At 34.8% G+C, this 14,777-nt stretch overlaps 1 protein-coding gene across 1 annotated transcript; it reads left to right on the top strand.

Moving 5' to 3' along the window:
* Nucleotides 1–13,446: 13,446 nt before the first annotated feature.
* LOC139842333 (secreted RxLR effector protein 161-like) lies at nucleotides 13,447–13,989 on the top strand. Its single transcript, XM_071832483.1, has 2 exons — nucleotides 13,447–13,657; nucleotides 13,763–13,989. The coding sequence occupies exons 1-2, from the start codon at nucleotides 13,447–13,449 to the stop codon at nucleotides 13,987–13,989; spliced, it is 438 nt and encodes a 145-aa protein (XP_071688584.1).
* Nucleotides 13,990–14,777: the final 788 nt, after the last annotated feature.

The following is a 14,777-nucleotide window of genomic DNA, read 5'->3' as shown; positions in this document are numbered from 1 at the left end:
TCGAAATAATGGATCGTGAGGTTAAAAGACTTAAGCAAAACAAGATACCAATTGTTAAGGTTCGATGGAATGCTTGTAGAGGACCCGAGTTCACCTGGGAGCGTGAAGATCAGATGAAGAAGAAATACCCGCATCTATTTCCAGAAGATTCGTCAACACCTTCAACAGCTTAAAATTTCGGGACGAAATTTATTTAACGGGTAGGTACTGTAGTGACCCGAATTTTCCATGTTTATATATATTAATTGAGATTGATATTTACATGATTAAATGTTTCCAACATGTTAAGCAATCAAACTTGTTAAGACTTGATTAATTGAAATATGTTTCATATAGACAATTGACCACCCAAGTTGACCGGTGATTCACGAACGTTAAAACTTGTAAAAACTATATGATGAAATATATATGGATATATATATAGTTAACATGATACTATGATAAGTAAACATATCATTAAGTTTATTAACAATGAACTACATATGTAAAAACAAGACTACTAACTTAATGATTTTTAAACGAGACATATATGTAACGATTATCGTTGTAAAGACATTTAATGGATATATATCATATTAAGAGATATTCATACATGATAATATCATGATAATATAATAATTTAAAATCTCATTTGATATTATAAACATTGGGTTAACAACATTTAACAAGATCGTTAACCTAAAGGTTTCAAAACAACACTTACATGTAACGACTAACGATGACTTAACGACTCAGTTAAAATGTATATACATGTAGTGTTTTAATATGTATTTATACACTTTTGAAAGACTTCAATACACTTATCAAAATACTTCTACTTAACAAAAATGCTTACAATTACATCCTCGTTCAGTTTCATCAACAATTCTACTCGTATGCACCTGTATTCGTACTCGTACAATACACAGCTTTTAGATGTATGTACTATTGGTATATACACTCCAATGATCAGCTCTTAGAAGCCCATTTGAGTCACCTAACACATGTGGGAACCATCATTTGGCAACTAGCATGAAATATCTCATAAAATTACAAAAATATGAGTAATCATTCATGACTTATTTACATGAAAACAAAATTACATATCCTTTATATCTAATCCATACACCAACGACCAAAAACACCTACAAACACTTTCATTCTTCAATTTTCTTCATCTAATTGATCTCTCTCAAGTTCTATCTTCAAGTTCTAAGTGTTCTTCATATATTCTACAAGTTCTAGTTACATAAAATCAAGAATGCTTTCAAGTTTGCTAGCTCACTTCCAATCTTGTAAGGTGATCATCCAACCTCAAGAAATCTTTGTTTCTTACAGTAGGTTATCATTCTAATACAAGGTAATAATTATATTCAAACTTTGGTTCAATTTCTATAACTATAACAATCTTATTTCAAGTGATGATCTTACTTGAACTTGTTTTCGTGTCATGATTCTGCTTCAAGAACTTCGAGCCATCCAAGGATCCGTTGAAGCTAGATCCATTTTTCTCTTTTCCAGTAGGTTTATCCAAGGAACTTAAGGTAGTAATGATGTTCATAACATCATTCGATTCATACATATAAAGCTATCTTATTCGAAGGTTTAAACTTGTAATCACTAGAACAAAGTTTAGTTAATTCTAAACTTGTTCGCAAACAAAAGTTAATCCTTCTAACTTGACTTTTAAAATCAACTAAACACATGTTATATATCTATATGATATGCTAACTTAATGATTTAAAACCTGAAAACACGAAAAACACCGTAAAACCAGATTTACGCCGTCGTAGTAACACCGCGGGCTGTTTTGGGTTAGTTAATTAAAAACTATGATAAACTTTGATTTAAAAGTTGTTATTCTGAGAAAATGATTTTTATTATGAACATGAAACTATATCCAAAAATTATGGTTAAACTCAAAGTGGAAGTATGTTTTCTAAAATGGTCATCTAGACGTCGTTCTTTCGACTGAAATGACTACCTTTACAAAAAAGACTTGTAACTTATTTTTCCGACTATAAACCTATACTTTTTCTGTTTAGATTCATAAAATAGAGTTCAATATGAAACCATAGCAATTTGATTCACTCAAAACGGATTTAAAATGAAGAAGTTATGGGTAAAACAAGATTGGATAATTTTTCTCATTTTAGCTACGTGAAAATTGGTAACAAATCTATTCCAACCATAACTTAATCAACTTGTATTGTATATTATGTAATCTTGAGATACCATAGACACGTATACAATGTTTCGACCTATCATGTCGACACATCTATATATATTTCGGAACAACCATAGACACTCTATATGTGAATGTTGGAGTTAGCTATACAGGGTTGAGGTTGATTCCAAAATATATATAGTTTGAGTTGTGATCAATACTGAGATACGTATACACTGGGTCGTGGATTGATTCAAGATAATATTTATCAATTTATTTCTGTACATCTAACTGTGGACAACTAGTTGTAGGTTACTAACGAAGACAGCTGGCTTAATAAACTTAAAACATCAAAATATATTAAAAGTGTTGTAAATATATTTTGAACATACTTTGATATATATGTATATATTGTTATAGGTTCGTGAATCAACCAGTGGCCAAGTCTTACTTCCCGACGAAGTAAAAATCTGTGAAAGTGAGTTATAGTCTCACTTTTAAAATCTAATATTTTTGGGATGAGAATACATGCAGGTTTTATAAATGATTTACAAAATAGACACAAGTACGTGAAACTACATTCTATGGTTGAATTATCGAAATCGAATATGCCCCTTTTTATTAAGTCTGGTAATCTAAGAATTAGGGAACAGACACCCTAATTGACGCGAATTCTAAAGATAGATCTATTGGGCTTAACAAACCCCATCCAAAGTACCGGATGCTTTAGTACTTCGAAATTTATATCATATCCGAAGGGTGTCCCGGAATGATGGGGATATTCTTATATATGCATCTTGTTAATGTCGGTTACCAGGTGTTCACCATATGAATGATTTTTATCTCTATGTATGGGATGTGTATTGAAATATGAAATCTTGTGGTCTATTATTATGATTTGATATATATAGGTTAAACCTATAACTCACCAACATTTTTGTTGACGTTTTAAGCATGTTTATTCTCAGGTGATTATTAAGAGCTTCCGCTGTCGCATACTTAAATAAGGACGAGATTTGGAGTCCATGCTTGTATGATATTGTGTAAAAACTGCATTCAAGAAACTTATTTTGTTGTAACATATTTGTATTGTAAACCATTATGTAATGGTTGTGTGTAAACAGGATATTTTAGATTATCATTATTTGATAATCTACGTAAAGCTTTTTAAACCTTTATTGATGAAATAAAGGTTATGGTTTGTTTTAAAATGAATGCAGTCTTTGAAAAACGTCTCATATAGAGGTCAAAACCTCGCAACGAAATCAATTAATATGGAACGTTTTTAATCAATAAGAACGGGACATTTCAGTTGGTATCAGAGCGTAGGTCTTAGAGAACCAGAATTTTTCATTAGTGTGTCTTATCGAGTTTGTTAGGATGCATTAGTGAGTCTAGACTTCGACCGTGTTTACTTGAAAAATGATTGCTTAACAAATTTTGTTGGAAACTATATATTTTTAACATGTGAATATTATGTGATATATTAATCTCTTAACGCGTTTGATATTATGTGATAGATGTCTACCTCTAGAACAAGTCCCATTGACTCACCTAATAATAATGAAGAGTCAAATGTAAATTGGAATGATACGTGGACTGATTCACAAGTTCCCGAAGAGGAACCGGAAGAAGAGTCGGAACCGGAAGAAGAATCGGAACCGGAAGAAGAATCAGAACCGGATGAAGAAATAGAACCGGTGGGGGAAATAATAAAACGGTTAAGTAAAAGAAAATCCTCAACCAACCGACCAAGGTTAATTATGGTCAATGGTGTTTCCGCCAAGGAAGCAAAATATTGGGAGGATTACCAATTCTCCGATGAATCGGATTCCGACGAGAATTTCGATGATGTTATAGAAATTACCCCAACTGAATTTAAAAAGGCAAAAGAAAATAATAAGGGAAAGGGCATAAAAATAGAGAAATCTAATTCCAACCCCGATGAACTTTATATGTATCGTCAACCCCCGAAGTCCTTAAGTTGTAACAATGACCCGGGAACCTCTAAACCACCAGGTTTTTCTAAACCAATGTGGAAAACGACGGTTCGTATTAGGGGAACATCATATATCCCTAGAAACTTGGCAAAACGAACCAAAACCGAAGAAGAAGAAACAAGCGAGTCGGAATAAGATAGTTGTATTAGTGTGGTGTAATATATGTAATATAGTGTGCTTATGCTTTATGATATATGTAAAAATTGCTTGTATTAATAAGTATTTTTTTTATGAATCTAACTCTTGTCTATTTTACAGTATAAAAACACAAAATGGATAGACAACCCAATATTTTAAGAGACCTACCCGGAGACATGATTGATGAAATCTTGTCTAGAGTCGGTCAGAATTCTTCGGCACAACTATTTAAGGCGAGATCAGTTTGTAAGACATTCGAAGAACGTTCCAAGAATGCCTTGGTTTATAAAAGGCTTTCGTTCGAAAGATGGGGGATATCACATTGGGAAATCCATAAGTTACGATGTGTTTACTTTGACGCATATATTGCGGGGAACCCAAATGCTATTTTACGCAATGGGTTAAGAAATTATTTTGACTCAATATATCCGAATATTGGACTTCGTGATTTAGAAAAAGCGGCTAACATGCAATATAAAGAAGCATGTTATGCTTACGGATTAGTAATGTTCGCTTCTCACCAAAGTGAGAACAAGAACATCGGGCTACAACTATTAAACAAAACGTTTCCACAAGTGACGGAGTCGGTAATTGGGGTAAGAAATGAAGTTTTTAGATTGTTACGGGACTGTTGGACATTACGTAACCCTCGTCCCTTTGACGACGTTACAACACGCTGTCTTATCAACGGCCATAACGGTTATGTTCCACAAGACCAATGATGGGAAGTAATCCTAGTAAAACCAGAATGCATGACTTGTTTCTGGACGTATGAATTACGTGTCTTTATTACCTTTGCTGAACGACTTGTGTACTAGCTAGAATTATCTTCACAACCATCTTGTATCAAATTTATTGTGTGCTATATTTCATGCTATATGTAAAATAAGCGGTATTGTAAGTTTGTAAAATATTGTGTAAAAGTTTGAACGCGAAATATTATTATAACCAGTTTTTCATATAGAATTGTAGTAGTTGAATTGTATATTAGCTACTAAGTATGAACTTAACGGGTAGGTACTACCCGAATTTAAACTTATAAAACGCTAATATGAAGAAAAAGCTTTTATAAATGAGTTCATATTATGCTACGAAATACTATTAACTACTCTTAATATTCTGTATGATTAACTTGTTCCATTTGACTATTTTGAAGGAAATGGCACCGACTACTCGACACACCGTGAATATGAATGAAGAGGAATTCCGTACATTTCTAGCTTCAAACATAGCCGCAGTACAGGCTGCGCTACATACCAACAATAACCTTGGATCTAGCAGTACAGGAAATCGTGTAGGATGCACCTACAAAGAATTCACTGTATGCAAACCATTGGAATTTGATGGAACCGAAGGACCAATCGGATTGAAACGGTGGACCGAGAAGGTCGAATCGGTGTTTGCCATAAGTAAGTGTACTGAAGAGGACAAAGTGAAGTACGCTACGCATACCTTCACAGGTTCTGCATTAACATGGTGGATTACCTATCTAGAGCAAGTGGGACAAGACGATGCGTACGCACTACCGTGGTCAGCATTCAAGCACTTGATGAACGATAAGTACCGTCCCAGAACCGAGGTCAATAAGCTCAAGACAGAACTTAGAGGGTTACGAACCCAAGGATTTGATATTACCACGTACGAAAGACGATTCACAGAATTGTGCCTATTGTGTCCGGGAGCATTCGAAGATGAGGAAGAGAAGATCGACGCGTTTGTGAAAGGATTACCGGAAAGAATCCAAGAAGATATAAGTTCACACGAGCCCGCTTCCATACAACAGGCATGTAGAATGGCTCACAAACTAGTGAACCAGATTGAAGAAAGAATCAAAGAACAGACTGCTGAAGAGGCCAATGTGAAGCAAGTCAAAAGAAAGTGGGAGGAAAACGGTGATAAGAATCACCAATACAATAACAGCAGCAATTACAACAATAATCGCAACAATTATCCCAACAATCGCAACATCAATCGCAACTACAACAAACGGCCCAACAACAACAACAACAACAACAACAATCATCCCAACAACAATAATAACCGCAACAACAACAACAATCAGAAGCAGCTATGCCAAAGGTGTGAAAAGTATCACTCGGGGTTCTGCACCAAATTTTGCAACAAGTGTAAAAGAAATGGTCATAGCGCGGCGAAGTGTGAGGTCTACGGACCAGGGGTTAATAGAACGAAAGGAACAAATGGTGTCGGAATGAGTAATGGCGGAGCAAGTAGTGTCGGAGCAAGTTATGCCAATGTAGTTTGTTATAAATGTGGAAAACCGGGCCACATTATTAGAAATTGCCCGAACCAGGAGAACACAAATGGACAAGGCCGCGGAAGAGTTTTCAATATTAATGCGGCAGAGGCACAGGAAGACCCGGAGCTTGTTACGGGTACGTTTCTTATTGACAATAAATCTGCTTACGTTTTATTTGATTCGGGTGCGGATAGAAGCTATATGAGTAGAGATTTTTGTGCTAAATTAAGTTGTCCATTGACGCCTTTGGATAGTAAATTTTTACTCGAATTAGCAAATGGTAAATTAATTTCAGCAGATAATATATGTCGGAATCGAGAAATTAAACTGGTTAGCGAAACATTTAAGATTGATTTGATACCAGTAGAGTTAGGGAGTTTTGATGTGATAATCGGTATTGACTGGTTGAAAGAAGTGAAAGCAGAGATCGTTTGTTACAAAAATGCAATTCGCATTATACGAGAAAAAGGAAAACCCTTAATGGCGTACGGAGAAAAGGGGAACACGAAGCTACATCTTATTAGTAATTTGAAGGCACAAAAACTAATAAGAAAAGGTTGCTATGCTGTTCTAGCACACGTCGAGAAAGTACAAACTGAAGAAAAGAGCATCAATGATGTTCCCATTGCAAAAGAATTTCCCGATGTATTTCCGAAAGAATTACCGGGATTACCCCCACATCGATCCGTTGAATTTCAAATAGATCTTGTACCAGGAGCTGCACCAATAGCTCGTGCTCCTTACAGACTCGCACCCAGCGAGATGAAAGAACTGCAAAGCCAATTACAAGAACTTTTAGAGTGTGGTTTCATTCGACCAAGCACATCACCGTGGGGAGCTCCTGTTTTGTTTGTCAAGAAGAAAGATGGTACATTCAGGTTGTGTATCAACTACCGAGAGTTGAACAAACTTACCATCAAGAACCGCTACCCACTACCGAGAATCGACGACTTATTTGATCAACTACAAGGCTCGTCTGTTTATTCAAAGATTGACTTACGTTCCGGGTATCATCAAATGCGGGTGAAAGAAGATGATATTCCAAAGACTGCTTTCAGAACACGTTACGGTCATTACGAGTTTATGGTCATGCCGTTTGGTTTAACTAATGCACCAGCTGTGTTCATGGACCTTATGAACCGAGTGTGTGGACCATACCTTGACAAGTTTGTCATTGTTTTCATTGATGACATACTTATTTACTCAAAGAATGACCAAGAACACGGTGAACATTTGAGAAAGGTGTTAGAAGTATTGAAGAAGGAAGAATTGTACGCTAAGTTTTCAAAGTGTGCATTTTGGTTGGAAGAAGTTCAATTCCTCGGTCACATAGTGAACAAAGAAGGTATTAAGGTGGATCCGGCAAAGATAGAAACTGTTGAAAAGTGGGAAACCCCGAAAACTCCGAAACACATACGCCAGTTTTTAGGACTAGCTGGTTACTACAGAAGGTTCATCCAAGACTTTTCCAGAATAGCAAAACCCTTGACTGCATTAACGCATAAAGGGAAGAAATTTGAATGGAATGATGAACAAGAGAAAGCGTTTCAGTTATTGAAGAAAAAGCTAACTACGGCACCTATATTGTCATTGCCTGAAGGGAATGATGATTTTGTGATTTATTATGACGCATCAAAGCAAGGTCTCGGTTGTGTATTAATGCAACGAACGAAGGTGATTGCTTATGCGTCTAGACAATTGAAGATTCACGAACAAAATTATACGACGCATGATTTGGAATTAGGCGCGGTTGTTTTTGCATTAAATACTTGGAGGCACTACTTATATGGGGTCAAAAGTATTATATATACCGACCACAAAAGTCTTCAACACATATTTAATCAGAAACAACTGAATATGAGGCAGCGTAGGTGGATTGAATTATTGAATGATTACGACTTTGAGATTCGTTACCACCCGGGGAAGGCAAATGTGGTAGCCGATGCCTTGAGCAGGAAGGACAGAGAACCCATTCGAGTAAAATCTATGAATATAATGATTCATAATAACCTTACTACTCAAATAAAGGAGGCGCAACAAGGAGTTTTAAAAGAGGGAAATTTAAAGGATGAAATACCCAAAGGATCGGAGAAGCATCTTAATATTCGGGAAGACGGAACCCGGTATAGGGCTGAAAGGATTTGGGTACCAAAATTTGGAGATATGAGAGAAATGGTACTTAGAGAAGCTCATAAAACCAGATACTCAATACATCCTGGAACGGGGAAGATGTACAAGGATCTCAAGAAACATTTTTGGTGGCCGGGTATGAAAGCCGATGTTGTTAAATACGTAGGAGAATGTTTGACGTGTTCTAAGGTCAAAGCTAAGCATCAGAAACCATCAGGTCTACTTCAACAACCCGAAATCCCGAAATGGAAATGGGAAAACATTACCATGAATTTCATCACTAAATTGCCAAGGACTGCAAGTGGTTTTGATACTATTTGGGTAATAGTTGATCGTCTCACCAAATCAGCACACTTCCTGCCAATAAGAGAAGATGACAAGATGGAGAAGTTAGCATGACTGTATTTGAAGGAAGTCGTCTCCAGACATGGAATACCAATCTCTATTATCTCTGATAGGGATGGCAGATTTATTTCAAGATTCTGGCAGACATTACAGCAAGCATTAGGAACTCGTCTAGATATGAGTACTGCCTATCATCCACAAACTGATGGGCAGAGCGAAAAGACGATACAAACGCTTGAAGACATGCTACGAGCATGTGTTATTGATTTCGGAAACAGTTGGGATCGACATCTACCGTTAGCAGAATTTTCCTACAACAACATCTACCATTCAAGCATTGAGATGGCGCCGTTTGAAGCACTTTATGGTAGAAAGTGCAGGTCTCCGATTTGTTGGAGTGAAGTGGGGGATAGACAGATTACGGGTCCGGAGATTATACAAGAAACTACCGAGAAGATCATCCAAATTCAACAACGGTTGAAAACCGCCCAAAGTGGACAAAAGAGCTACGCTGACATTAAAAGAAAAGATATAGAATTTGAAATTGGAGAGATGGTCATGCTTAAAGTTGCACCTTGGAAAGGCGTTGTTCGATTTGGTAAACGAGGGAAATTAAATCCAAGGTATATTGGACCATTCAAGATTATTGATCGTGTCGGACCAGTAGCTTACCGACTTGAGTTACCTCAACAACTCGCGGCTGTACATAACACTTTCCACGTCTCGAATTTGAAGAAATGTTTTGCTAAAGAAGATCTCACTATTCCGTTAGATGAAATCCAAATCAACGAAAAACTTCAATTCATCGAAGAACCCGTCGAAATAATGGATCGTGAGGTTAAAAGACTTAAGCAAAACAAGATACCAATTGTTAAGGTTCGATGGAATGCTCGTAGAGGACCCGAGTTCACCTGGGAGCGTGAAGATCAGATGAAGAAGAAATACCCGCATCTATTTCTAGAAGATTCGTCAACACCTTCAACAGCTTAAAATTTCGGGACGAAATTTATTTAACGGGTAGGTACTGTAGTGACCCGAACTTTTCCATGTTTATATATATTAATTGAGATTGATATTTACATGATTAAATTTTTCCAACATGTTAAGCAATCAAACTTGTTAAGACTTGATTAATTGAAATATGTTTCATATAGACAATTGACCACCCAAGTTGACCGGTGATTCACGAACGTTAAAACTTGTAAAAACTATATGATGACATATATATGGATATATATATAGTTAACATGATACTATGATAAGTAAACATATCATTAAGTTTGTTAACAATGAACTACATATGTAAAAACAAGACTACTAACTTAATGATTTTTAAACGAGACATATATGTAACGATTATCGTTGTAAAGACATTTAATGGATATATATCATATTAAGAGATATTCATACATGATAATATCATGATAATATAATAATTTAAAATCTCATTTGATATTATAAACATTGGGTTAACAACATTTAACAAGATCGTTAACCTAAAGGTTTCAAAACAACACTTACATGTAACGACTAACGATGACTTAACGACTCAGTTAAAATGTATATACATGTAGTGTTTTAATATGTATTTATACACTTTTGAAAGACTTCAATACACTTATCAAAATACTTCTACTTAACAAAAATGCTTACAATTACATCCTCGTTCAGTTTCATCAACAATTCTACTCGTATGCACCCGTATTCGTACTCGTACAATACACAGCTTTTAGATGTATGTACTATTGGTATATACACTCCAATGATCAGCTCTTAGCAGCCCATGTGAGTCACCTAACACATGTGGGAACCATCATTTGGCAACTAGCATGAAATATCTCATAAAATTACAAAAATATGAGTAATCATTCATGACTTATTTACATGAAAACAAAATTACATATCCTTTATATCTAATCCATACACCAACGACCAAAAACACCTATAAACACTTTTATTCTTCAATTTTCTTCATCTAATTGATCTCTCTCAAGTTCTATCTTCAAGTTCTAAGTGTTCTTCATATATTCTACAAGTTCTAGTTACATAAAATCAAGAATACTTTCAAGTTTGCTAGCTCACTTCCAATCTTGTAAGGTGATCATCCAACCTCAAGAAATCTTTGTTTCTTACAGTAGGTTATCATTCTAATACAAGGTAATAATCATATTCAAACTTTGGTTCAATTTCTATAACTATAACAATCTTATTTCAAGTGATGATCTTACTTGAACTTGTTTTCGTGTCATGATTCTGCTTCAAGAACTTCGAGCCATCCAAGGATCCGTTGAAGCTAGATCCATTTTTCTCTTTTCCAGTAGGTTTATCCAAAGAACTTAAGGTAGTAATGATGTTCATAACATCATTCGATTCATACATATAAAGCTATCTTATTCGAAGGTTTAAACTTGTAATCACTAGAACAAAGTTTAGTTAATTCTAAACTTGTTCGTAAACAAAAGTTAATCCTTCTAACTTGACTTTTAAAATCAACTAAACACATGTTCTATATCTATATGATATTCTAACTTAAAGATTTAAAACCTGGAAACACGAAAAACACCGTAAAACTGGATTTACGCCGTCGTAGTAACACCGCGGGCTGTTTTGGGTTAGTTAATTAAAAACTATGATAAACTTTGATTTAAAAGTTGTTATTCTGAGAAAATGATTTTTATTATGAACATGAAACTATATCCAAAAATTATGGTTAAACTCAAAGTGGAAGTATGTTTTCTAAAATGGTCATCTAGACGTCGTTCTTTCGACTGAAATGACTACCTTTACAAAAACGACTTGTAACTTATTTTTCCGACTATAAACCTATACTTTTTCTGTTTAGATTCATAAAATAGAGTTCAATATGAAACCATAGCAATTTGATTCACTCAAAACGGATTTAAAATGAAGAAGTTATGGGTAAAACAAGATTGGATAATTTTTCTCATTTTAGCTACGTGAAAATTGGTAACAAATCTATTCCAACCATAACTTAATCAACTTGTATTGTATATTATGTAATCTTGAGATATCATAGACACGTATACAATGTTTCGACCTATCATGTTGACACATCTATATATATTTCGGAACAACCATAGACACTCTATATGTGAATGTTGGAGTTAGCTATACAGGGTTGAGGTTGATTCCAAAATATATATAGTTTGAGTTGTGATCAATACTGAGATACGTATACACTGGGTCGTGGATTGATTCAAGATAATATTTATCGATTTATTTCTGTACATCTAACTGTGGACAACTAGTTGTAGGTTACTAACGAGGACAGCTGACTTAATAAACTTAAAACATCAAAATATATTAAAATTGTTGTAAATATATTTTGAACATACTTTGATATATATGTATATATTGTTATAGGTTCGTGAATCAACCAGTGGCCAAGTCTTACTTCCCGACGAAGTAAAAATCTGTGAAAGTGAGTTATAGTCCCACTTTTAAAATCTAATATTTTTGGGATGAGAATACATGCAGGTTTTATAAATGATTTACAAAATAGACACAAGTACGTGAAACTACATTCTATGGTTGAATTATCGAAATCGAATATGCCCCTTTTTATTAAGTCTGGTAATCTAAGAATTAGGAAACAGACACCCTAATTGACGCGAATCCTAAAGATAGATCTATTGGGCTTAACAAACCCCATCCAAAGTACCGGATGCTTTAGTACTTCGAAATTTATATCATATCCGAAGGGTGTCCCGGAATGATGGGGATATTCTTATATATGCATCTTGTTAATGTCGGTTACCAGGTGTTCACCATATGAATGATTTTTATCTCTATGTATGGGATGTGTATTGAAATATGAAATCTTGTGGTCTATTATTATGATTTGATATATATAGGTTAAACCTATAACTCACCAACATTTTTGTTGACGTTTTAAGCATGTTTATTCTCAGGTGATTATTAAGAGCTTCCGCTGTCGCATACTTAAATAAGGACGAGATTTGGAGTCCATGCTTGTATGATATTGTGTAAAAACTGCATTCAAGAAACTTATTTTGTTGTAACATATTTGTATTGTAAACCATTATGTAATGGTTGTGTGTAAACAGTATATTTTAGATTATCATTATTTGATAATCTACGTAAAGCTTTTTAAACCTTTATTAATGAAATAAAGGTTATGGTTTGTTTTAAAATGAATGCAGTCTTTGAAAAACGTCTCATATAGAGGTCAAAACCTCGCAACGAAATCAATTAATATGAAACGTTTTTAATCAATAAGAACGGGACATTTCAGTGTTGTCTAATGGTTTTGAGTTAAACCAATCTGACAAATGTGTGTATTGCAAATTTGATCAATCCGAAAAGGTGTGATTATTTACTTATACGTGGATGACATGTTGATCGATAGAACAAAAGTCTTTTTGTCTTCAAAGTTTTCCATGAATGATATGGGAGTTGCGGATGTAATCCTATGTATAAGGATTAAGAGGGATGATAGAGGTATCACAATTACTCAATCTCATTACATTGAGAAGATTTTGAAAAGGTTCAAGTGTGATACATGTTCTACCGTGAGCTCTCCCGTTGATCAGACTGTGAAGCTTATGCCCCATTCGGGTAAAGCTGTATCACAACTTGAGTACTCTCGAGCAATTGGATGTTTAATGTATGCTATGACTAGCACACGCCCGAATATTGCATTCATAGTGGGAAAACTAAGTAGGTTTACTAGTAATCCAGATGCTTCTCATTGACGTGTTGTAGATAGAGTATTCAAGTACTTAAAGCGTACCATGGGTTATGGTAGCACTTATACTGGGTTCCCTTCAGTTTTAGAAGGATATTTGGATGCAAGCTGGATCACCAACATCGAAGATCATTCATCTACGACTGGTTGGATATTCCTACTTGGAGGAGGTGCTATCTCATGGGCTTCTAAGAAGCAAACATGCATTACAAATTCAAACATGGAGTCTGAATTTGTAGCTTAGGCTGCAACTGGTAAGGAAGCTGAATGGTTAAGGAATTTGATACATGAAATTCCTTTGTGGCCAAAGCCAATATCTCCTATTTCCATCCGTTGTGACAGTGAAGCTACTTTGGCTAAGGCTTATAGCCATATGTATAATGGAAAGTCTAGACACTTAGGTGTTAGACACAGTATGGTTCGCGAGCTGATTTCAAATGAAGTGATATCCGCAAGTTTTGTTAGATCACAACGAAATTTGGCGGATCACTTGACGAAAGCATTAGCCCGAGACTTAGTGCACAAGTCGGCTATTGGAGTGGGATTGAACTCCGTATAGATCTTCCAAAGTGAGACACCCAATTCCTTTCTAGTTGATGTTAAAGCTAAGGGGTACAAAATACTATTAATTTTTACAAGGAAATACTATTAAATACGATACAATTTTACACAAGATATTTATTTATTTATAGAATGGATATACCTAAACCTTGCTACAACACTTATAGGCAGTGTACCTAATCGTACAGTAGTGTAGTTTTTAGTAAGTCCGGTTCGTTCCACAGGGATCTTAGCCAAGTTTAACGCTATATTTTTAAAACTATATTTGTAAATATATAAATATATATAAGTAGTAGTATTATTATAAAAGGGGGTTTTTACCGTTTAATGACCGGTTTGTCGCAGTTAAAACCTAATGTAAAATATTAAAAATAAAAATAACTTAATTTAAAGCGTAAAGTAAATAACGATAATGAAATTGCGATAAATAAAATTGCGATAAAATAAAATTGCGATAATTAAAAAGTACGA

This window comes from Rutidosis leptorrhynchoides, chromosome 4 (assembly GCF_046630445.1).
Source record: "Rutidosis leptorrhynchoides isolate AG116_Rl617_1_P2 chromosome 4, CSIRO_AGI_Rlap_v1, whole genome shotgun sequence".
Taxonomy (NCBI): domain Eukaryota; kingdom Viridiplantae; phylum Streptophyta; class Magnoliopsida; order Asterales; family Asteraceae; genus Rutidosis; species Rutidosis leptorrhynchoides.
Note: the sequence above shows the minus strand (reverse complement) of the source record. Positions and strands in the feature narration are given on the sequence as shown.